This window comes from Aptenodytes patagonicus, chromosome 2, assembly GCF_965638725.1.
Source record: "Aptenodytes patagonicus chromosome 2, bAptPat1.pri.cur, whole genome shotgun sequence".
NCBI classification, from domain to species: Eukaryota; Metazoa; Chordata; class Aves; order Sphenisciformes; family Spheniscidae; genus Aptenodytes; species Aptenodytes patagonicus.
Genome location: NC_134950.1, coordinates 118,112,237 through 118,134,722, shown reverse-complemented (window position 1 = coordinate 118,134,722; position 22,486 = coordinate 118,112,237). Strand labels below are relative to the sequence as shown.

At 45.2% G+C, this 22,486-nt stretch overlaps 1 protein-coding gene across 1 annotated transcript in view; it reads left to right on the top strand.

The window, feature by feature from the left end:
• The window catches only part of AOAH (acyloxyacyl hydrolase), an 85,647-nt gene that overhangs the window by 12,992 nt on the left and 50,169 nt on the right, over positions 1–22,486 (top strand). The window contains exons 3-6 of the mRNA XM_076330866.1: positions 2,226–2,321; positions 6,842–6,902; positions 7,984–8,083; positions 17,019–17,078. Of these exons, the coding sequence (XP_076186981.1) occupies positions 2,226–2,321; positions 6,842–6,902; positions 7,984–8,083; positions 17,019–17,078 (317 nt within the window). The remainder of the gene's footprint in view (positions 1–2,225; positions 2,322–6,841; positions 6,903–7,983; positions 8,084–17,018; positions 17,079–22,486) is intronic.

Genomic DNA, 22,486 nt, shown 5'->3' with positions numbered 1-22,486 from the left:
ATATGGCCTTGTAAAAACCAAGTTATGCAATGCCTTTTCAGTGTGTTTCCAGCATGTTTCAAGGATGTGCACTGCCATCTCAGCGCTAAGCGATGGAGTCGGTCCAGTGTGGCTATGCCCACCCTACCCTTGCAAATAAGCAGGGTCTGTTTTCTGTCTCTGGGGCCACTGCAGGGCATGGCTTGCACCTAAACAGCTGAAGTCTCTTGCACCCCTCAACTCCCTGCCACCTCAACTGGGTATCCTTGTCCAAATGTGCTCTGGGGACTGGTCCCTAGCACAAGCACAAGCATTGCCTGGGGCATGGCACAGGATAAGGCTGTGCTAAGGCACCTGCTAGTGGTTAAACAGGGACCAGATGGCCCTGGGCTGTTCTTCGAGCCCAAGTCCTGAGCATGCTTTACCCTCCAGCTTGGATGTCCCCTTTGGTTTTAGTTTGGGTCTTTATTATTCTACTTTTTTTTTTTTCTTTATGAGCTATTGTGTTTTAATTAACTGTTAATTCCTTGGGCTAGCCTGTGGTTATTTTTTTTGGGGGGGGAGAAGGAAGAAGGAATGACTTGCTTCAGGGTTTTTTCTTGGTTGTACCTGTCTCCATTTATTCTCCTATTCTTTTAGGCTGTCTGGAGGTAATGGCTCTTAGCATGCTTTATAAATCATTCTGCTGAGGACTTTGAGTGAGCATTTTATTTAATAAGTATGGAGATGTGGGCTTTTATCCCTGCAAAAGAGGTGGCAAGCTCACTGTAATTTCCACTGAATTACTGTATTTGGGGTAGAAGAAATAATAGAAGACTCAAAGATACTGGTCTTTACAGTAAGTTCCAATTGTATTACCTCCTCTTTGACTTGCTACTTGATCCATAGGAGCATCAAAGTTATTTACATTGAAAAACAGCACTTTGATTTAATAACACATAGGCAGGGGTACTTGGAAGGAATTTAAAAGCTCACTTTGAAGAGTTGTGCCAGTCTGAAAACCTGAACATTAATGCTCTTGAGCTTTGGAAAAAGATGGATCTGCAGCCACATCCAAATGCTGCAGCTCACCTCCATTTCTAGACTGTCAGAGCAAGTCCTGAGAGGAATAAACAGGGTTCAGCTACAGGGATTTCAAAGGGAAATCTTTATTCAGGCTGCTGAAAACTGGCGTCCTGGCTCCTTGTCTCCTGGCTGCCTGGGATACCCACCTCTGTTACACAGGCTCTGAGTCCAGGCCGGGACCTCACTCTGGCTGCCAGGTCTGACTATATTGGTCAGACTTTGCATCACCAAATGTGGCTTCTTTATAAAATGGTGAAGCCGCTGCAGAAAGAAAGAGCACAATGCTGGCCTACAGCAGTTTAAAATCGACTTGAAATGAACCACTTATGGTCATCACACGGATTTTGAATGATTGCTATGTGGGGATCACATTGAACCTACTTCATCCCAAAAATACCAGAAAAAGTGCTGCACATCTCAAGAAACGCTTCACTACGGTGTGCAAGTTCTTGGGTCTCAGCCACAGCTAGTCCAAAGAGGAACTAGGCTTTAGCCCTGCTCGCACCCAGATTAGCAATGAGAAATAACCAGCTTCATAGGTCATAGGAAATGGTTTCTTTCCAACCACAGAAGGAGAGCAGAATGAACTCTGAAGACATTTTGGCTTTAGCAAATGCGTAGCTGGGCCTAGCAGCCCTGTGCGTGCCAAGCACTGCTGGGCTTCAGAGGAAAGTCTGTGAAGAAATGGTGCCATGGATGCTTTGTGGTGGTCAGCACATACGTCTGCTTCATGACGTCTCTTCTGCAGGCAGTCACACTCATTTGTGTGGCTTCTGTGGTATAGAAGTCCTATCAAGTACAGACCTGTGCCTTTTTTCTTGTGAGAAATAACAAGAGAGCAGGTGGCCAAGCAGGCAGTTTTAACAGTGGCTGTCCCCCCGGCTCCTTGATTTTCATCCTTGAAAGGATGGAATATTGTTTTTTCAGGAGCAACATCCAGTGCTGTAAAAGCAAGGCTGTTCTGTGCACTCCTCTCGCATCGGCATCCTCTCTGTGATAACTTACAGGTTTTGAATAAAGACAGAAATTCACAGATATTTTTTCCCCTTGAACACTCATCTGCCGTGGAGCATCTCAAGAAATGAAATGCCCAACGATGCCTGAAACACTTCTATGGCGCGGGGTGCTTCATCACACTTCGCAGATAACCGTATTCACTCTTTTTGTTTGTTTGTTTGAAGGATGCGTGCTTGTGGTGTCTGTAATTGAACAGCTTGCACAGTGGCACAACAGTACAGTAAAGGCAGCCATGGAGAGGTTGTGCAACTACATACCTGGTAAGTACCAAATAATACACCTTGTTAATTTGGTACTGCTCTATTTCTCTGCTAATTAAGAATTCACACGTGGAGTCTGAAAAAGCTTTATTCACTTCTCGTGCAGCATCTCAAATGAATGTAGCTGAAAGATAGCAAGGTGCTATCTGCAGGGAAGTCAGTGGCGTGGCTCACTTGGCTTCAGAGCTGGGATTTTGTCCCAAAGTTAGAGTGAATGGGGTTGTATTAAGCCCACATGCCTGTGAGCACCAACACATGCAGACCCCTTCCCTCTCTTTTTCTCCACTTTGTCTCTTTGTTAGCAGCTTAAGAATAGATTCACTGTATGCCCAGCCACTCCTCTTTCTTGTTGATATGGGTCTTTATAGCAACTGTGAAGATGAAAATGTTTTCAGCAGGTATAGGAAGACACTATTGTAAAATCTCAAAAATGAGCTGAGGTTGACAGGTATAAGATGTGAGCATTTGGTCTGCACAGAAAAGCTATTGAAATGTAACTGATGATACAAATTTCAAAAGCGATAGCTATTCCGAATGAATATATGTAGACTCCCCTTTTTCTGCCCCTTATTTTATCTGCCCAAAGCACCTTAGCTGTCCAAATGCACATCCCTAAATAGAGAACAGTCTGAATGCCAGAATAGCTTTGTGCCTCACAGAGCAATCTTATAACTATTTAAGTAACTAGATCTCACCTTCATGATATCTTTTTAACATTATGAATATAAAAAGATGGCTTAGGATTCTTCATTAAAAAGTCATTTATATAGGACTTCACGAATTGTATCTCTGAGAAACCATCTTGCTCTGTAGACCCTAGTTTCACAGAAGATGCGTGTAGAATATGAATTCCCTCCTTTCCAACAGAGGTTTTCCCGATGCAGGATGGGGCAGGGAGGTAATTGCTGGGATTCATTCGCTGATAGAATGACGTTTATCTGCTTTCTATTCCATAAGTCATATCCTCAGTGTTTTAAATTACAGGCACATAACCATGAAGCTACAATTAGAAGCGTTGATCCTGCTGTTAAAATACCATTTTCTTCTTTAAAATATGACACGCTAGCTCTGTGTTCATGATTCACTCAGTGGACCTTGTTCCACTGACATGTCAAGATATTTCTTTTCAGCTGCCATTCTTTACACACATAAAATCCTATTATCCCTTTAGTTAAATCTGTATAATCCAGTTACCTTCTATGAGATGCATGGATACACCCAATAGAAAAAAACCTGACCCTGAACTTGAAAGGAGTGAAAAATCCTGTGGATTGTGTGGGAGCTACAGTGTAACCCGATTTATCCTCTCCCGGGAGGTGAATGCTGCAGCCCAGCAGGAACCAGCAGCTTCCTCTCGCTGCTTAAAACAATAGAAAAGCTTTGGATGCTCATGAGGAGCAAACCGACTAAAGCAGGCTGTGCCATTTCACCTGAAGGAACGGTTTCATTATTATACACATGCTTACAATTGATTGCAAGAATAACAGCAACAAATTAATGGCAACGGGGCTTTTCCTAGGGCCAAAAAGGGAATAAGAACTCGTGCGGTTTTAAGGGCTTCCTATAATTTCGATTACAATCAAGTTGGGGTTGGATCAAGCCTTCAGTGAAGTTACACGATGTTCAAGAACAAAAAATGTTTAGAGAAAAAGAGAGAGAAAAATTCAGTACCTGTCAATCCCACTCAATCCCACAGGCTGTGTAGAAAACACAATCGCATCCTTATTTATATGGAAATATTTGCAATCAGTGTGATTCAAGCGACATGGCAAATAAACCTATGAAAATAAGAACAGTAACACCATGAGTGAAGGCGGCGCTTGAGCAGACAGAAAGGTCAGGTCTGGGGGAATGGGCAGTATTTACGGTGTAAGAGATGTTAGCAAGAATGTATGTTTACCTGGATACTGGCTGTCTGCCTGATGAAACAGAGGTGTCTGATACCCAAAATGTGCTTTGAGACCGTCTGCCTCCGATGTTGCCTCTGAGTCATGCTCTGCTTCTGTGTCGGCCACTGCTGTGTAAACACCTTAGAGCTCAAGTGGAAATGGCAACATGATTAATACCATCTTTCTTGCAAATATTTATCCTCTGGGATTCAGCCAGCATTTGTGTTTCTAGGACTATGAAGCTATAGAGGAAAACCTTCCGGATTTTTATCACGTAAGAACAGGGCAGTTTAGGGGATCTCTTTTACCTGCAGCTGGGCAAAAGCAAGTATACTCTAAATTTTCTCTAAATATTCCAGCATTTAGTTTGGTTTAAGCTCTTCTCTTGCCCCTGAACATTCAAAGTTATTCATAATTTTCTCTCTCTCTCTCTCTCTCTCTGTTCCCCTCCTTTCTGACTTACGCAGCTTCTTCCTAACAGAGCGCTCTCTCTGCAATATCCTCTCCTTGTGTGTGTTAGCAGAGCCGGAGGTTTGTGAACGCATGAATGCAGGCTGGCTTGGAGGGCAAGTCCTGTAAACACTGCCCATGGCTTGAGTCTGTTTTGCTGAAAGCCAAAGTCTGAATGGCATCTGTATCTTCCAAGAGGACTCCCTTGTGCTCAACGATAATTTTATGTTATTGCTCTTCTTTTCACCACCCATCATGTGTTACGCCATGGGGTAATTACATGTCAAGCTTCCTATATGCATAAGGAAATCAGCGCCTAGAAATCAGTGTGACCAGCAGACCTCCAACATTGGCTCCCCGGAGCTGATGGCCAGCCAAACCCTCCCCTCCTTGCAGCCACCAGTACAGGTTACAGCAGCCAGCTGGCTCCTCCAGGGCCAGAAACGTTATGGAAACCAGCTGGCTTGGGAAACTCATGAGACCATTGCCTGCAATGCACTGGGGAGGTGTTGGGGAAGCCAGCCACCTTCTCCCACGGGCTACTATAGGGAGCCAGGTGCCCCGCGGGCAAGCCTCATCAGAGGGTGTTTTAATCAGTGATGATACCAAATGCAGGGTTATTGATGTCTGTGATGTCTTTCCTTTTAGGTGAACAAGAATAAAATCTAATTCTAACCAGGAGACCAATTTTTAACTTGCAGATTGCTTCTAAAGAGCCAATAGAGAGGAGTTATGTTGCAAAGAAATGAAGCTAATAACTTGATTGAAATAAAACATCTGGCACAGGATAAGAAAAATCAGCTATCATAGTTACAGAAGCTGCCTGCAACACCGTATGAGTAGGAGGGTGTTGGGGAAATTATCTTTTCATTCCCTGCTATGCCTTTCTGGTCCCAGTCCCCCTTCCTTGGGCACAGGTTGCCAGCCAGTGTCTGCAGTCCTGGCAGGAGAGCAGCTGCGGGAGCGAGAGCACGCCCATGCCTGCTGATGCAGTCAGTGCTGCGAGGTTTTGTACTCTCCCCGGAGCCAAACTACCTGCCTTGTATGCAGCAGACCCCTGGCCCTGGGCACGTCCAGCCTGACGCTGGTGAAAATTGAATATTCAGCCCAAAGTTGGAGGGAAGCGGCTGCTTTGGGGATTTCTAAGGCTTTTCTTTGGGAAAGATCAGCATAGTCTATGTTTTCTTCCCCAAGTACAAATAATTATCTGTCTGGGTAATGGAGGTGCAAGAGGAAACAACATCCCTCAGGAATTTCAGGAGCTGCAAGTTTGTCACCGCTGCACTTGTATGAACCTGCCTCTTCATGTCTTTTCACAACACTGCCCCTGCCAAAACAAGGCCTGACACCTCCTTTGCAGGATACGTGCATGGTTAACCGGCTCTCATCTGTTCAGGCCAAGAAACAGTCAATTTTCCTTCGTGGGAACTATCAGACCAGTGCTACCATCAGGCCCTACCTGTATTCAAACCCCCAATCTCTCCCGCAAGTGTATTTGCCCAGGTGTGGGGACCACTTTTTTTTACAACAGTACCTTAAAGAAATCTCTGATGAGCTGTCTTCTGGAGGGCATGGAGGGCATGCTTCACCCAGATTAAAGAAAGCCACCTGAGCCAGCATCCCGAAAAGGCACATGGCTGCAGACTGCGAGAGGAAGCCAAACAAAAAGTGTCAAATATTTGTTTGAATGCAATTACTGCTGCACAACTCCTGCTCTACACAAAACATATTCTCTTAACTCGCACAAACCCCCAGAAGCTCAGAGGCAGCTCTAGCAGTAGCATCAAGCTCTACATCACTTTCTGCACTTTGATTTATGTATTTGTTTTCTTTCTTGCTGAAAACATACCGAGCTGTTTCTTTAAACTGCTTAGAAGATGCTGCAGCATATCTGATTTCTTTTGACTTTTCCATGATGCCATACTCAGAACATTTAACAAATGCTAGTTGTCCTTTCTTGTCTTTATTATGTGGCTTGCCTAAAGCCAGAGAACGGCTTTAGGCAAGGTTAGAAATTCAGGTTTTCCCATTCTCTGGTGCTATACCAGAGGTCATAGATTCACACACCTTCCCCAAAGATAAATCAGCATTCACCTTAATGAACCAACTCCTGCTGTATTTTGATTGTTATAAAACCAGTTTCACCGTGCTCAATTACTTAAAAAAAATTGTGTTTTCTAGAAAAACTGCAAGGTTTCTGTTACGTGCTTGCTGAACTTTACGGACCTCACATAGCTGAACTGTAAGTATTGCTGTGTCCTCTCAGGTCTTTGCTTAGTTTGTTCTTGACATGTACAGATGTGCTGGCGGGTTGAAGTGCAGGGGTTTCATTCTTAAAATCACATTATTATTAAAGCAATGATGATTGGCATAGCTATTCCTGAGTGAATAAATACAGGCTGCCACTGGTAACCATTTTCATACTCCATTTGAATCTCAGATCAGGCCCACCTGATGTAATTACCTTTTGAAATTCAGCTCATTTGGCTGAGGGAGGAATTTGAATAACCCATGTGTGCGAGACAGGTTCTACAGAGTCACACTACTGTAATACTTGGCTCTTGCTTTCCCTTCTGCCTTTAATCAAGCTTTCTAATTGTCAACCCCTACATGCTCTCAGCCCCGACCTTGATACACACTCTTGGGGAAGCCTACTAAGTAATGTAAGTAAGTGATTAAAAAAATAAAATGTAGGTCATTTTATTCCTCTTTGAAAGTTCTTAGTTTAATTAACAGAGCTTTTGCTAGACCTTCTTCCTCCCTAGGGTTTTTATTTTTATTTTTAAAACTAGCCAAAGGACTGCAAAGTGCTTACAGGACTAAGAAGTGCTGTAATCAAACATTTTAATTTAATTCCTGATTAGCCCAGAGGTGTGTCCCAAAAAGAAAGAAACGATCCTAGGACTTGTGCTTCGTGATTAAAGGTTAAGGATCTTTGAAGGATTTCTGGTTATTTTCTTGAGTTAATGATTGAACATTCATATGTGCCAAATTGCATATGCATTAACTTTAACCTTTAAATCTTCGTCAGACTTATGATTGATTTAAAAACAGAACAGTCGTAATGTATTTGATTCAGGTGCTGCATATAAAGCACGGTGCATTTTCTTCATCCTGCGATCCAATTTTAAATGCTGAGTAGGCTGCCGTGGCAGAAAATCGTTCGGACCCAACACTGTACTGAGCAGCGATTACGGGCCACCGTGAAGGGAGCTGAGGTTATTGTTTGGCGTTGGGGCGATTCAGCTTCCCAAGGAAATAGCTTCTACTTTCAAGCACTCAGAAGAACATAATAGTCTTTGTTTATGCACCATTTCCTTCAGCATAGACAGGGAAATGAATGCCGATGTGGTCTGCCATTCCTTGAAGCTGTGTAAACAGGATCCAGGACAACCGCTTTGTCATCTCTACCCTCCTCCAAAGGTGAGTTGCTTTTCCACTTTTTTCAAAGCTACTGATTGTGGAAGGTCTTTTAAGCTGGAACTGAACAGTACGGCGGCTTCCAGTGCACGTGCATTGTCTGGGAAATAAACTTCAACATTTTGAGCGTTTACACTTTTAGAAAATGTCTATTTGAATGAAAGGTACATAACACGCATTAGCTGTGTGGACCATCAACAACATGGTTGTCGGAGAGTGGGAATTACAGGGCCAAATTCTCTTGTACCAGTCTGGGTCAGAGAAGAAGAGTAGGGAAAATAAAATCTCACTTTCTCCAGACTTTATTGCTAAGCAGTACAATAACCCCAAACCAGATACTCAGCTGAGGTTCATCTATACCACCGCATTACCACCGTGTGGCAAGTTATCCCCACATTGCCTGATCTGCTGCGGCAGCCTGTGTAGGCGCTAGTTACCCGCTTCAAATGCAGGGCTATTTGACTTGGATTAGTCTGCAGTGCAAGAGGTTTAAGCTAACGCGCATAATCTTTTGCCGCAGGCTGGAAACATACTTAGTTACCACCGCTTTTTTGATGTACAGTTACTTGCTACACCATGGTAACTTGATTGCATGTCCTAGACCTTTGCTACTCAGACACATACATATCTGCACAGGTGTCTAAACAGGTACAGTTTGTTTTGGGATTTTTTTTGGTTGTGGGGGTTTTTTTCCCCCAGTCATCATGCAGCCCCAGTCACACTAAAACCTGTGAGTGATGGTGGTTGTTTGGCAGTGTCGAAAAGCAAGTGATTCACTTAGGCATCTATTTTTGTAAATCTTTTTCCCTGCATCTGGATGGATAAAGATATGTTTGATTTCTAAAGGTTTGCATAAGATGTTTTACACAGGGCCTCATCCAACAGCCACTGAAATCAGTCAGAGTCTTTTTATGGGCTTTGGTGAGCTGTGGTTCATCTCCAAGATGGATTTAGTTCTGCCAATATTAAGACCTGGAGAAACACTTGCCTTCCAAGAATGGCAGTACCATTTGTTTTATAGCAGGTGTGTGTCCCATATGACTACTATGCTCAATGCTATAACATAGAGATACATGGGTGTGCAATCAGGCAGGGGTGGAAGAAGATGAGTGCAGGCAGGAGAGAGGGCCCACACTAACTTGACTCAACCAGGATGTTGCCCAAACTTCATCAAACAGGTTCCTTCAGAAATCCTGCATCTGAACTGGTAAAACAGTTCATGGGTCCTTCCACCTTTCCCCAAGGTACATCAGAGTTACCCTATTGCAAGCTCTCCCTTAATAATTGCCAGGTCTTTACTCACCCCACAAACATTCGTGAGTCTCCAGCACTTTCTGCCCTGGTAATTGCGTGTTTTTTCCCTCCCCTGTACTTGTAACAGCAGCAGAGACCCTGTCAGTGACTGGGGGGCCTTTTTTTTTTTTTTTTAAATTAGGAGTCCTGAAGGTAAAGGTTAGAGTACAGAAAAGGCTGGCAGGCTCCCCCAGCCCCCAGTGTAGCAGGTCAGCCAGGAGGACAGAAGGAGATGTAGCAATGGTGGCTACACATGCACCGTGCTGCCAGCCCGAGAGTTAGATTTTCATATGGACTTACTTGCTTGCGTGCGGGAATAAAGAGAAGTTGAAATCACCCTGCACCCTGACTTCTGACGGTGGCAGAAGTACAAGGTGCCTCTTGGAGTGAAAGAGGATGCAGGCAACGAACTGCACTTGAAGAGAGGGATGGACTCTCCGTGGCTGCACAGTGAGCTAGGCTAACGAGTCTGGAGAGAGGGGCTGTTTAAACCAAAGTGGCTCCTGCGCAGAAATTAGATCATCTGCGGTGAAATGCTTGGCCTATCAACCAGAGGGGACAGGATGCCACTCGTGGGGTTGTTGCCAAATCTTTGGTAAGCTCTTCCCATCTCTCAGAGCAGGTGTGGGACCAAGCTGTTGATTCCTTCCACCTCCAGCAACAGCTCCAGTGACTGTACTTTCTGCAAGGAAAACAACTGAAGATGGGATTTTTTTGTTTTGTTTGTTAAACAAAATTTGGATTCTCATTTGCATGGCCTGGAGACTGTCCCTCTGAGTGAGTGGCTCAAGCAAACCCTCTCCCTTCCACGTGGTAGTTAAATCCCTTTCTGTCAAGGTGTATTTATTTCTCACCAGCAATAAGGGAACTCTGCCAACAAAACAATTTTTCTACCCTGCCTGTGCCCTCCTTTTTAGCTCACCTGGTGCCCTGAGACAGCATGAGAAGGCTGGGGGAGATGGGAGGAGAAAAGCAGTGCTTAGAGTTCATGCTCAAGTGGTTGATAAATTGCCCACAGTAACTGTGACAAGTCAGACTGAGTAAAGATGAATTATGGGTGAAAAAAATTAATATACAGTCAGAGATGCAGATGCATAAAATGCAGTTTACCTCATATTTGCTTCTTTGGTTTGTAATTTGATTGATCACTTCAGTTATATGAGCCTGCAAATGTTGGCTCAGTCCCCTGCCAAGTGTTTGAACAAGACTTTAATACTAATGACTGTTTTGTTCAACTCTATTGATTTTCAGGTACTTCGTTTATTTCTTTAGACTTTTGGATGCCCATTTTCCCAGAATTAGTATCATATTTGTACTGGTGAAGGGAGTAAAATAAATATAGAGTTCCTTGCCCTTATAAGGCAGCATAATATTCACGTTTTAATTGCCTTTGAGGTGGCAAATATCAACGTGTAGCTGCTTTTTCAGTCAATAGTTTATTTTGTTCTGTTTCTGTGATGTTGCTCTAGTGAGATCGTGTGTCTCGAGGGAGGAAGAGCCCCTGCTTCAGAGGCCTTGCAAACTGTCTACATAATGGAGACACTGCAAGCTGAGTAAATGATACGTGTGTTATATTACATTCTTCCCTGGTCTCTGACAAATTAGCCCAAATTAATTTTTTTGCCAACCTGCCTGGAGCCATTAGCACTCTGCAATTATTCTAGGAGACTTGGCTCTAATTATGAATAAAAAATATTGCTCTGCTCGCACGGAGCTCAATGCTCTCAGCGTGGAGCTGGAGGAGGAGGACAACTAACCTGGGCGAGGGTGGCTCCATTGTGGGGGCTCCCCGGGGGCTTGGGCGAGGTGGGCTGCCCTGCTGGTGGGCAGTTTCAGAAGCAGACCCCTGATGTCAGTGGGGAAGAGTGGAAGGGGCACTTGTGGCTCCTGGATCACCAGCACAGCTCAGCGAGCAGATGTCACTCTTAATGGGGTCCTGTGAGCCCCTAATTGCCACTAGTGACCTGTAGAGCAGAGCCTGGGCCAGGGCTGGAAGTGCAGGTAGATGTGCATGCGTAGGCTCTCCTGCTGCATGTTTCTTGTCCAATGAGAGGTTCTCCTCTACCCTTAGTATGAGGGTAGCAACAGTGGGGACTCCTTCAAGTCGGGAGGCAAAATAATACGGCACATCAGAAGTGTAGGCTTACCATAGGTAGCTGTAAACTGGGCAGTATCTAGAGCTGCTGTAATATGCCTTGTGGTTTAAGCTACATGGACAGCAGATACTCTAACATTGGCTGCAGCACCGCTCCAAAACGCTGACAGTGGGTACAGGTATCCGAGCTAGCTGGTTTAGGATGACTGGATATTTTTTTAGTCAGAAAAGTTTATCAGCTCACATGGTGGAGGACTTTCTGCACCAGGTCCTGTGATACAGGGACGTTCCTCTAGCAAGCAAAAAGGGCTGAAATAGGGTGAGGGGTTTTAGGTATTGCCTACCAAGCTCCTCTCCTGGCCCCGGGAGCAAGCAGGCTTGCAGGAGATTATTCTCTGCTTGTCTCTAGGTTGTTTTAAGCCAGCTGGCCTGTTCAGTTAAATGGCAATACTTTAATTGATTTTGTTGGGGCCAGAATAATGGCTCGACTTCAGCACTGGAGTCCTGCTGCTGGCAATCTCTTAAACAGCCTGTGTTGGAAGGAGCTTGTACTCTTCTTTCTGATTTTCAGAGTGCCTCTTCTGCTCCCCATCACTTTTCTGCTCCGGATTATTAGAGACCTTGTGGCTGCAGATTTTAGCTTAATCCCCAGTGGTAGGATTTTGCTGGGAGTCATCTTACGTCAGCAAAAATATACATATTTATGCTAATGTCATTTTATCTTACCAAAATAAGCTTCATTGCCACAAGCACTCATGCCGGTTCATGTCCCCTCTATCAGGTCTTTTACTGACTTTGTAAAAAGCAAAAGCCCCATCCCTCATGGATGTTTCTGTGGCCACTGCTCTTTGACAAAGTAGGAGCCAATGAATTCTGGCTGGAAAAAAGAAACCCTTTGGGGTTTCATAAAATAAAAATACTCCCACTATTTTCTCTTGTTCCTCTCTCTCTTTCAGTGAAAATGTGAACTGCTTCCCGGGAGGTGAGGCAGAACCAAACTCCGGGGCGGGAGTGCTTCTGCATTCTTAGTAAGAGCAGGCTGCCGGCCAAAGGTAGACCTTGTGGCTGGGACCTGTTTCCTTCTTTTGAGACCGCAGGCTGTAAAGCAAGCATCTGGGAGGCAGGCTGGGTCCTGGGGAGCAAGATGCCCTCCTTTTAGCCTTTCTTTTTGGAAATAGGTAAAGTCTACTGAAATGTGAGTTGTTTCTGCTGCAGTCAGAACTGAGCCCTGAAGAAACACCCTATAGACAAGCGATAGCAGAAGGCACAGTTTGAGCACTAGTTCTTCCTCTTTCACTTGTTTCTCAACATTTCCCCTGCTCCTCTTCATTGGCAGAAAATAAAATAAAAAAAAAAAATACCCAACCAAAAAAACAAACAACCCCAAAAAACCAAACCACACAACCCCAAGCTTCCACCAAATAAACCCAAAGAAAACAGGATGGCATGTGGTTTGCAGGGTGCTGCGTGCAGCTGTGTTCTACCAATGCAGAAGCTGCCCCAGGCAGGACCCCTGAAAACAAGTCTCGGGCAACCCACAGGCACAGCGGCATTTGGGGTGGGAGTCTGGCGGACAAAAGCATGAGGTCAACGAAGCGTTGCTCTTGGATGCTGACTGTGTTTTGCAGAGGCAAGCTAGAAGAAGTAAATCAAAATGTTTCATCCAGAACACACAGAGTCCAAGTCCAAGAGAAACAAGTGGCGTAAAATTAGCAGAAGTCAGAGTAATTGCCCTGGGAGGAGAAAGGACCGAGTCAGGCTTCGCGTGTTTTAGATCTGGGCTTGCAGGGAAGGTCCCTATTTTGCGTCCAGAGCACATATCGTTTGGTTTGGCCGTCCCGTGCAATCGTAAAGATTCCCCCTACAGCCTCTGCTGGATGAAAGGTGGGAGTCGTAGAACAAATCCCAGTTTTGCCAGTGCTGTTTAGCAAGCTTTGCAGCGTTTTGGTACCTTGGTATGTGTACTCCTGGTACAAGGATGATGAAAATGAGTTAGAAGGGAAACTTGGAGTGTTTTGTAAATATCTGCTGTCCTGGGAAAGAGCTGGCTAACAAGGGTGATAAATGAGAGAGAATTAGAGTTGGTTCGTGCGTTTATGATGAGAAATAGATCTGTTTGCAAAAAATTCATTACTGGGAATACATGGGCTCTGTGGAGAGCATTGAAAGAAGGCAGTGAACGAAATCCCAGTGACCCCCCTGCCCTCAGCCCCATCCATGGTGTGGATATCTTGTGTACGCGAGGCAGCAGGGCTGCGCTGATTTGGGCAGAGGGGGCCGGCTGCTCCCCAGGGCCTCCACACACCCTCCGGGAAGCAGCTGCTGGAGCCTAGGGAGCCCCTTCCTCGGTGGTGTTTTCATGCCATGGGAAAGAGAGGAGGCTGCTTGCTAGCCGAGTTGCAGCAAGAGAGGTTGTATGGGCTGTATGGCCTTTGGTGGCCATACAATGGCTTGACATTTCATTGTCATGAAATGATTGACATGCTTGACATGCTGGTGTCAACCAGGGATTACAGGTGACCCATGAAACCAAGAGTGCTTTCTCCCGGATGGGTGTTTCAGCTGCCAGTCCTCCACAGCCCACCCTTGAGTCCTGGCTGAAGTAACTTCTGCAGCGGGAGAAGATCTCGTCCTTAGCATTTCAGAGAGCGCCGTTTTCTACACGCGAGGGCAATTCAGCCTTTCCTCCTTTGTTTTCTGCTTTCTGTGTGCAATATTGCTGTAGCTGTCTGAAGCGTGCATTTCTCATGCTCTGCTGCTGAGAGCAAGAAATGTCTCTCCTCCCCTGCCCAGCAGAGAGAATCCTACCTCTCTGGAAATTTTTCATCCATCATACTCAATTTTAAGCCATTTTCCTCATCTGTCTCTCAAATTGTTTTATTGCAGAAATGACAGCAGCTGATAACGTACAACGTAACTGTGGCAAATGCAAGATGCATGTTTGGTTTTGGGGACAGCAGTTGCCCAGGGGGAAGAAACTAGGAAACAGTGTCTTGGCTTATTCCTAGCATCTCTCATCTATTTGTGACATACCCAGATTTTTATAAGACTATAGACACAATGAATTAAACGTATATTAAGCACATACATTAGCGTGACACTTATATTAAAAACCAATAACTTAGAAGTCTGTGTTCCTTGCTGCTTATGTTTATTCTTCCTTATCCCTTTATATTGTTCACTATAAATTTTTGACCCTTGAATATCACAGTTAATTAATTTGCTTTGATCACTGCCTAAATCAATTATAATGGCATGCTAAATTTTATCCCCAGTAAAAAAATGTTGGTAATGGTTGCTTTAAATGCAAATATATGCTGCTTTAATATTCCAAGCTGGCATGCCCACTGTTCAGTAAGGTGCCATCATTCGAGGGATATTTTCTTTTTTTCCAAATGCTTTAATACTACCACTTGGAGAAGCATACTTTTTTTCCCCATGTTGAGTTCCTGTAGGTCTAGCCAGATAAATATAAATTTGTGCTGAACTTTACCTCAGAGCCCTCAGACCTGGTTGGTGTTAAGCTAGCAGTTATGTCCTTAGGCTGGGCTGTAGGAGGGACTGATGGCAGGTCGTTGTGAGACAGAACAGTTTGTCCTCGCTAACAATTTTAATCAGAAACAAAGTGTAACATGTTTGTGATACACCGGATTTTTCTTTCCATTTGAAACATTTTCAAAAGTAATTGATTTTTATCTCCTTTTTTTATTTTTTTTTTTACCAGTCCTCAAAGCCCACAGAACAAAAGCATTTATTCCTTCTGAAAGAGGGCAAATGGGCAGTATTTTCAGCCTTCTTCATGCTGAATGCTGAGGGGAAGGACAGAGGCCATCACACAGATACTGCCTCACAGATATGACTGTTTGCAAAGGTGGCCTAATAAATGCAGGACAACATATGGGAATTATCATCACTGAGATGGAAGAATATTGTCCAAAAGTGAAAATGGAGCAGCAGGGGGGAGCATGCTGGTGTTACCCTGCCAAAAGCAAATGCTTTTGCCTGAAGTTTGCACCCAAGTCTGCAAGCTGAGCTCATCTCAGAGGCACCCAGCAACTGGCTGTCTCATGAGCAAGGCACCCATAGTACAAACTTAAATCACCCTCCCAGACCCCTGTGACCGTCTTTTTTTTTTTTTTTTCCTAAACTGAAGTTGTGAGATCTTCTTTTCCTACAGGAAGATGTGGCTGAATTTAGAAAGTGCTGTGCATCAGAATTGTTAAACAGTTGTTAAACATTTTGGACTGCATGAGCGTATCTGTGCACCTCCTCACCTCCATGACTGGGAATAGTCCTTGTCGCAGGAAAACCAGCGTGGTCCTTCCGTGCTGTGGTACGGGACAAATTTCTTAAGGCCAGGGGTAAATGCTTAACAGCACGGTGCAGAAACAGTCCCTGCTTACTCCCCATGCCTCAGCATTTAACCAGGCAGGACCCAGGGCTGTGGACCAGGCAGGCTGCAAAAATTTATTGCTTGAGGTTTTTGCAATGGTAGAGCCTTGAGGAAGGCTCGAGAGCAGGACCTTGGCAGTGGTTGGCAGTTCCTGGCCATGGTAAGCAGCCATTGGTGTGCGTTCGACCACAGCCGTGCTGCAGCACGCATGGCACATCTGTCCTCCTGCTGCCATCAGTGCTGGTCCCTGGCTGTCACCCACACTCACAGATGGTGCCCCTTGCACAAAATTTCCTCTCCTCCTTTGAGGAGCATGTGTGTAAAGGAATTTGAGGAATTATTGAGGTACCACCAGTAGTTGACTTCTTTGTAACCCATGGCCAGCCTGTTCTCCTTTGATAAGGATGCCTTTCCAAGGTCTTTTCTTGCAATGGTTCTCCCATTCTTCCTTTCTATTTACGTATAAGTATCCTCATTGTGGAGGAATCCCAAAATGCTTCTTCAGCACAAGTTTGCATGGACCCAACAGAAAAACAATTTTGCCACTGTCAGCGAGAACTTGCCCTCCAGGGCAGGTATTTCCAGAATAAAAAGCTAACCTTCCTAGATCCTAAGCAGGACATTTGCCTTCGAAACTCTATTCCCTGCTTTGTACCTTCCCGCATGCCAGCTTTTCCCCTGCTGGGATGAACCTCAGCTGAGTATAACCCTTATCCATGCAAGACCAAATGTTTCCTCTGTACCCTTCCACACCAAGTCAGACCGACATTGCACATGTAACCCTCTTTTGGCCATCTAATGGATGAGTTGTTCTTCAGCAGGAGTCACTGGAGAAGTCTGTCCTCTGCAGCTCACGCAGTGCAGTCAGGATATGAATCTCAGCTCTTCAACTGATCTGGACTTTTCCTTAGGAAATAAATGGTGCCCTGAAGCAAAATAAATGAACTCTTGCAACTGGAGTTTCATAGGGGGCGATTGGATAATTGATTGTTAGTCCAATAAAAAGTAACTGATGATGAGTTTGTGGACTCATACATCATTTTTGTGCTGTGACTGATATATTAAAAAAAAAAAGGTAGGAAATGGGGAGAAAAATTGGTAGGATACGGTGAGGCTGATCTGGTTTGTGTTTTTTTGTTTTGTTCTTGCTCTCCCAGGTGGGGCTGAGTACTGCAATAAGAAAAGCAAAAAGGATTATGAAGACTTCCAAGGACCTGGTAAGAAATCAGTGGCATTAGGGGATTTTACACTGTACTTGCATTTTATCAGGAGTGAGTCCTCGTTTATTTGGCTTGACTGTGAATCTACCTGATCAGCATTGAATTGAATGCTGCCTCACTCCTACTTGGTATAGGATCTGCTCTATCAGGTGACACTGGGAAGAAGGAGAGGGAGATGACAGAGAGGAAATATGAAAGTACAGGGAGAGCGGAGGAAAAACTAATGAAAAATGCAGACTGCTTGTAGAGTAGGGATAACTGTCTATATCCATCCAAGACATAAATTTATGGCTGAAATTCATGCAGCAGCTGAGGATCTCATCTGTGAGCTCCATAGTTTAGCTTCATACTGAGATGCTTGCTTGTACTAGCCCAACTCACCTTTGGTGGGGCAGCCAGCCTTAAAACAAAATACAAACAGGTATAGATTTTGTTTAGATTTTTTAGGAAAGCAGGAATTTCCCACTCAGCCTTGCCCTGTGTTTTTCCATCCAGAGAAGCTTCCTTCCTTCCTTCCAACTTCTTGCAGTGTTTATTATTGCTCCTCCTTGTTTCATGCTTCTTCCTTGTCCCTTATCATCCCTGCCTTGCCCTTGTAGGCGTATGTAAGAGGGAGCCTCATGAACTGAGGCACCGCCTCAGAGCACAGTGACTGCACTTTGGGGTTGTCTGAAACTCAAGCAATAGCCTGAATGCAAATTCTGCTTATTTTTCCTTCATTTGTGAGAGGCTGCCTTTGCCTCTTAAACTTGAAAACTGGGATTTGAAATCTTTCCACCTCCACCAGTTTTCAGATTTATAGAGGATCTCTAAAGGGTAGCAGAGAAGGGAAGGGCAACTTTTATTCTGCTGGGTTCACTTATATGAGTCAGCTCAGCCATAGAATTTTCTTCCAGTTGTCTTCAAGCACATAGTGCAGAGCAAATGTTTTTGCTGTTTGTGAAGAAATTATTGATATTGCTTCTTCCTGAATCTTTACTGTTACGCTACTCACAAAAGTGAAAATTGAGGTACCTAATTAGCTTTTGGACAATTGCCAAATTGCCAAGCCAGGGAAATAATGCGCTGGAGAGATGGGTCTCAGCTTCTGCAGAACAGCAACCAGCAGGATCTTGTTCATTTTCCTTCCTATTCAGCGCTGTGCTACTGCCTGAGATTTCCGCTCAAATTACATGAAATTTCTAATCCCTTTCCCTGGGTGCAAGTCCCCGCATTAACACCTGCAGTGAGATGCTCTGAGTCAAGGAGGTCCTCCCTGTTAGCCAGAGCCCGGGCACAGGTGCGGGGATGAAGAGGGATCAGCGTGCAGGTGCTGCCCCTCAGGACACAGGGCTCCTTTGCTCCCTTGCACATGCTTCTACCCTTGGCAGACTGGGCTGCGTCCCTTGCATGGCCAGCTCCATCTGGCCTTCGTGGGCCATGCATGCCGCGTCCTTTCAGGCTCTCCTGGATAGGATGGCATGGTTGGCATCAATCTTTGGGTGCAGTGGGTCTCCTTCCAGCTTGCCTCTACTCTCCCATATCCTCAAAGCTGCTCAATGCCCCAATACCCCTCTCAATCTCCATCGCAATGCCCTTGGCCCCTTTCTGCTCCTAGTTGCCCATTTAGCAGCGGGAGGGACAAGCAGAATGTGCCCTGGCTGGAAGCAGCAAGGTCATAGTTGGGTTTCTCCAGTCAATGTATTTCTAAACCTACATAACTGCACAATACAAGGTCAGCTCAAATTAAAGCAAGTATCATGTGGTTGGTTGGGCCTCTCCTGCAGTTATTCCTAGCATGTTCCCAGTAATAACCCTTCCTGAAACTTATTTTAAAGCTAGAAAATTAAAAATAACAACATTCTAGAGGCATTACTGTATCTTGCAACTTCCCCTTCACCCAGATTGCAGTCCATTTCATTTCAAATCCAGAAAAACAATGTAGTAAGAAACACAAAGAAAGATCTCCAGGAGAGAGCACAGCGTGTATCACGTTTGCGTAAGCCCCATATCCCAGAGTGGCAGCGTGTGGTGAAATAGTAAGAAAATCACCTGCACAAACTGAATGCTGCCAAATCATGGTCTGTTCACCTGCCCAGGCAGATACACGTGCCAGTGAGCAAGGGCCAAAACAGCTGAGGTTCTCTTGCTGCTTGGGGAGAGGGTTGCCTGGCTGAATGTGTGGGTGAGGATTCAGAAACCCCCTGTCTGTAGTAGGACATCTCCGCATCCACACCAGTGGGGAGAGGAAAACATTTACCTGGCCTCTTTTATGCTCTGGCTCATGCTGGACAGAAACGTCAAATTGTATCTGCTCATTCTTCCCATATCTGCTATTTTGGTTGGGTTTGCCCCATTGCATGTTTGGGGAAAGCCTTCTGAAGAGGTTCTTGCAAGTTAGGCGTCCCGATCTTTGCTTGGCAGCTGTGTGTGGCTGCATAAAAAAGAGGTGTGATTATGGCTGCTGGTAATGAAAATGGGAGGTCTGTCTGGCTCCCAGGGGTTTGTATTTACTGGGCATTTCTTAGGATCATTGTGGGTTTGGGAAAAAGAGAAGGCATTTTCCAAATGTAGAGATGTGGAGATGTAGAGATGCAGTGAAAGTGGCTACAACCCAAAAAAATCTAAGAAATGTCTCCATTCATTGAAAGTAGTGAGCCATCTGTGAGCGACTGTCTTAAACCAAACACCAACAAGCATTAGGGGCTCATTATTATTCTTTTTTGTAAAACCAATTAAAATAATTATGGAAATGTCATTAGGGAATGTTAACAGGCAATGAATAAAATACTGGTGTTATCAATCACTGTGAGCAGCTCTAGAGCTAACTTTTCTTATGGGTGGAGAAGATACTAAGAGGCATCTTTAGGCAATAACAGTGAAAGAATGACGAATAGAGTCGTGGCTGTAGTATTTAATGAGGGCAAGCACCATGCATACAATCCTGTCATGACTACATGGTCCCTGCAAGTTACAGCCTGGCAGCCGGAGAAGTGGGAAGCCACAGAGGTAGCCAAAAGGGAATTGCAAGGCAGAGGGGGGCATGAACCAGTCTCCTGCCCACCCACTCATGTTACACAGGGACAAGTAACCCATCTCCTCCCAAAAACACATACTGCAATCATAGCCTGGCTCTGCTGGGAAAGACCCTGTAGTGCCTGTTTACCTGTGCTCACGTGCTCTCTCACTTACACATGCAAAGGTTATCCCTTTTTTTAACCCTGTGCTCCTTGCTGCCTTTTGAGAGTAGCCCAAGACACCCTCAAAGAGCAGATGAGCTGCTCTCCTGCACATCCCCAAGCAGAGCTGGGGGGATGCGTAGGCTGGGGAGCCAAAGGCTGCTGTGCTCCGGGACGCTGCTGCAGCTGGTCCTCATAGCTCAACTCAACATCGCCCATACCACTTCCAGGGCACCATCACGCCAACTGTTCCCACCAAGATTAGGCAGTCTGCTGGGGCTGCAGGGTAGTCTTCCTTTGAAACTAACGGAGCTCCAGTCAGCAACAATTTTCAAATGACTAGCTGAGAAAAAGGCAGGAAGGATTTTATTCTACTTACAGCAAAGGGTAGACTTTAAATGCAGCCTGTGAGCAGAACGAAAGGAGGTTTACTTTATTTACTTATTTCTTGCAAGCCCTGTAGTTTGTCTTTCTGGTGCAGTTTAGGCTCCAGATGCCTTAACTTCAAAGGTTTTGCATGCTGTGACTTAGGCTGAAGTGAAAAGCCGACAGCTCAAATGAAGACACTGCAAATCTTAGCCTGATGGAAAGCTTTAAGAGCCTCTAGTGCTTTTGTAGGCAGCGCTGAGATTAGTCCTACATGGAGGAGGTGGGGGAAGTGGTTTCTTTCCTCTTTCCAGGAAGGCATACATAGATTTGCAAAGCTCTTTGAGAAAAGCTGGCATCCTGCTTGCGTGCCTCTCGCACTCTCTGCCTAGCTGGCCATACATACGAATGCACACACAGAGAGCAAAGAGGAGGTCTGTGTCCCTGCCGTGCTGCAGGATGTAGCCCTGAGGCAGCCAGGCTGGCAGAGAGATTAAATACAGGGACATGGATGGATGGGGAAGAGCATGGAGTGGCTGGAGCCGGAGCAGTGGGACCAGGTTGGTCTTTCAGCTTGTGGAAAGGCCCCACTCCCCGCTGGTTTTGGCCATTGCTATCCACTTCTTTTGTGGTTGTGTTCTGGTTTCTCCTTTGACTCCACTGACACCCGTTCCATTTCATGGTCCCCTCCAAGCCAGTGCGACTCCAGCCTTGTCGTTTGAGGGTGTTGGACAGAGCTGAAAAGAGTTAATTGGTGGGGGGGGGGGGGGTGCAGGTTTCTTGTCTCTTGTCCGCCTAACTTTCCTCCTTTTTTTCTCCTTTGATTTCTCTATTGCATCCTTCAGAAAGTGCACTGTCATGGATCCACCTCGGCACTGCAGGTCTCCCCCACAAGGCACCACTCTTAGAATTATAGAATCATAGAATCATTGAGGTTGGAAAAGACCTCTAAGATCATTGAGTCCAACCGTCAACCCAACACCACCACTCTTGTTCATCTTCACCTTGCTGCTTGGTCACTTCAGCCACCAGTGCAAACGTTAGGTGCCATTTTTGTACCAGGAGCTCTCTCCCGGTCCTCCTCTCCACATTGAGATCCTGGCTGTGCCATATTGCTGTGGCTGACCTCCTGCTCTGGGCAGTGAGAGACCCTCATCTCCGTCATCCCTTATTACCTGTCCAAGCAGACACCTTCCTGCCTTCCCTGGAGCTGCAGGGCAGTGCCCTGTGCACTGCTGCTCTACTGCCCCACTGCCCTGCAGTGCCACCTTGAAGTTCTCCTTCATCACTCAGAGCTTTATATGCTGGGGTTACTGCCCCTCATGGCAATTAATAGCCTTTCATTGTCCTCTCCTGAGCTGTATCCAACCTTTCTCTTCTGTTATCTTAGATTTGGGTTGTAATGTCATTAGGGCAAGGACCATCTTTTTTTTTGTGTGTGTGTATATAAAGTGTGTAATACAAGGGAGCAGGTCCAAGGATAGAGCTCTTAAGTGCTATGGCAATATAAATAATTGCCCTTCCTTGCATAAAGTTATGACTATGTCCATCTGCTCTTCTGCTCCATATTTACATGCTGAATGCAGCTTTAGTGAATACAGTTAATTAGACTGTGCACCAACTAGCCTTCCGTATTTATAGACCACCTGAGTGCCCTCGGTGTTTGAAGACCACCTGAGCTTACAGTGAAACCACATTAGCAGCATGTTTTGATATTGATCACCGATGCAGCGCAATGTTTCCATAACTTGAGCATTCATTAGCAAGGTCTCTTTCAGCTTCTGAAGCTTCTTGGTTACCTGGGACCTCAACTGGATTGGCTCATGGTTATGGTATGCCAATGGTGACAAAGTTTATCCTGCAGCAGCTGTCTTTTACAGC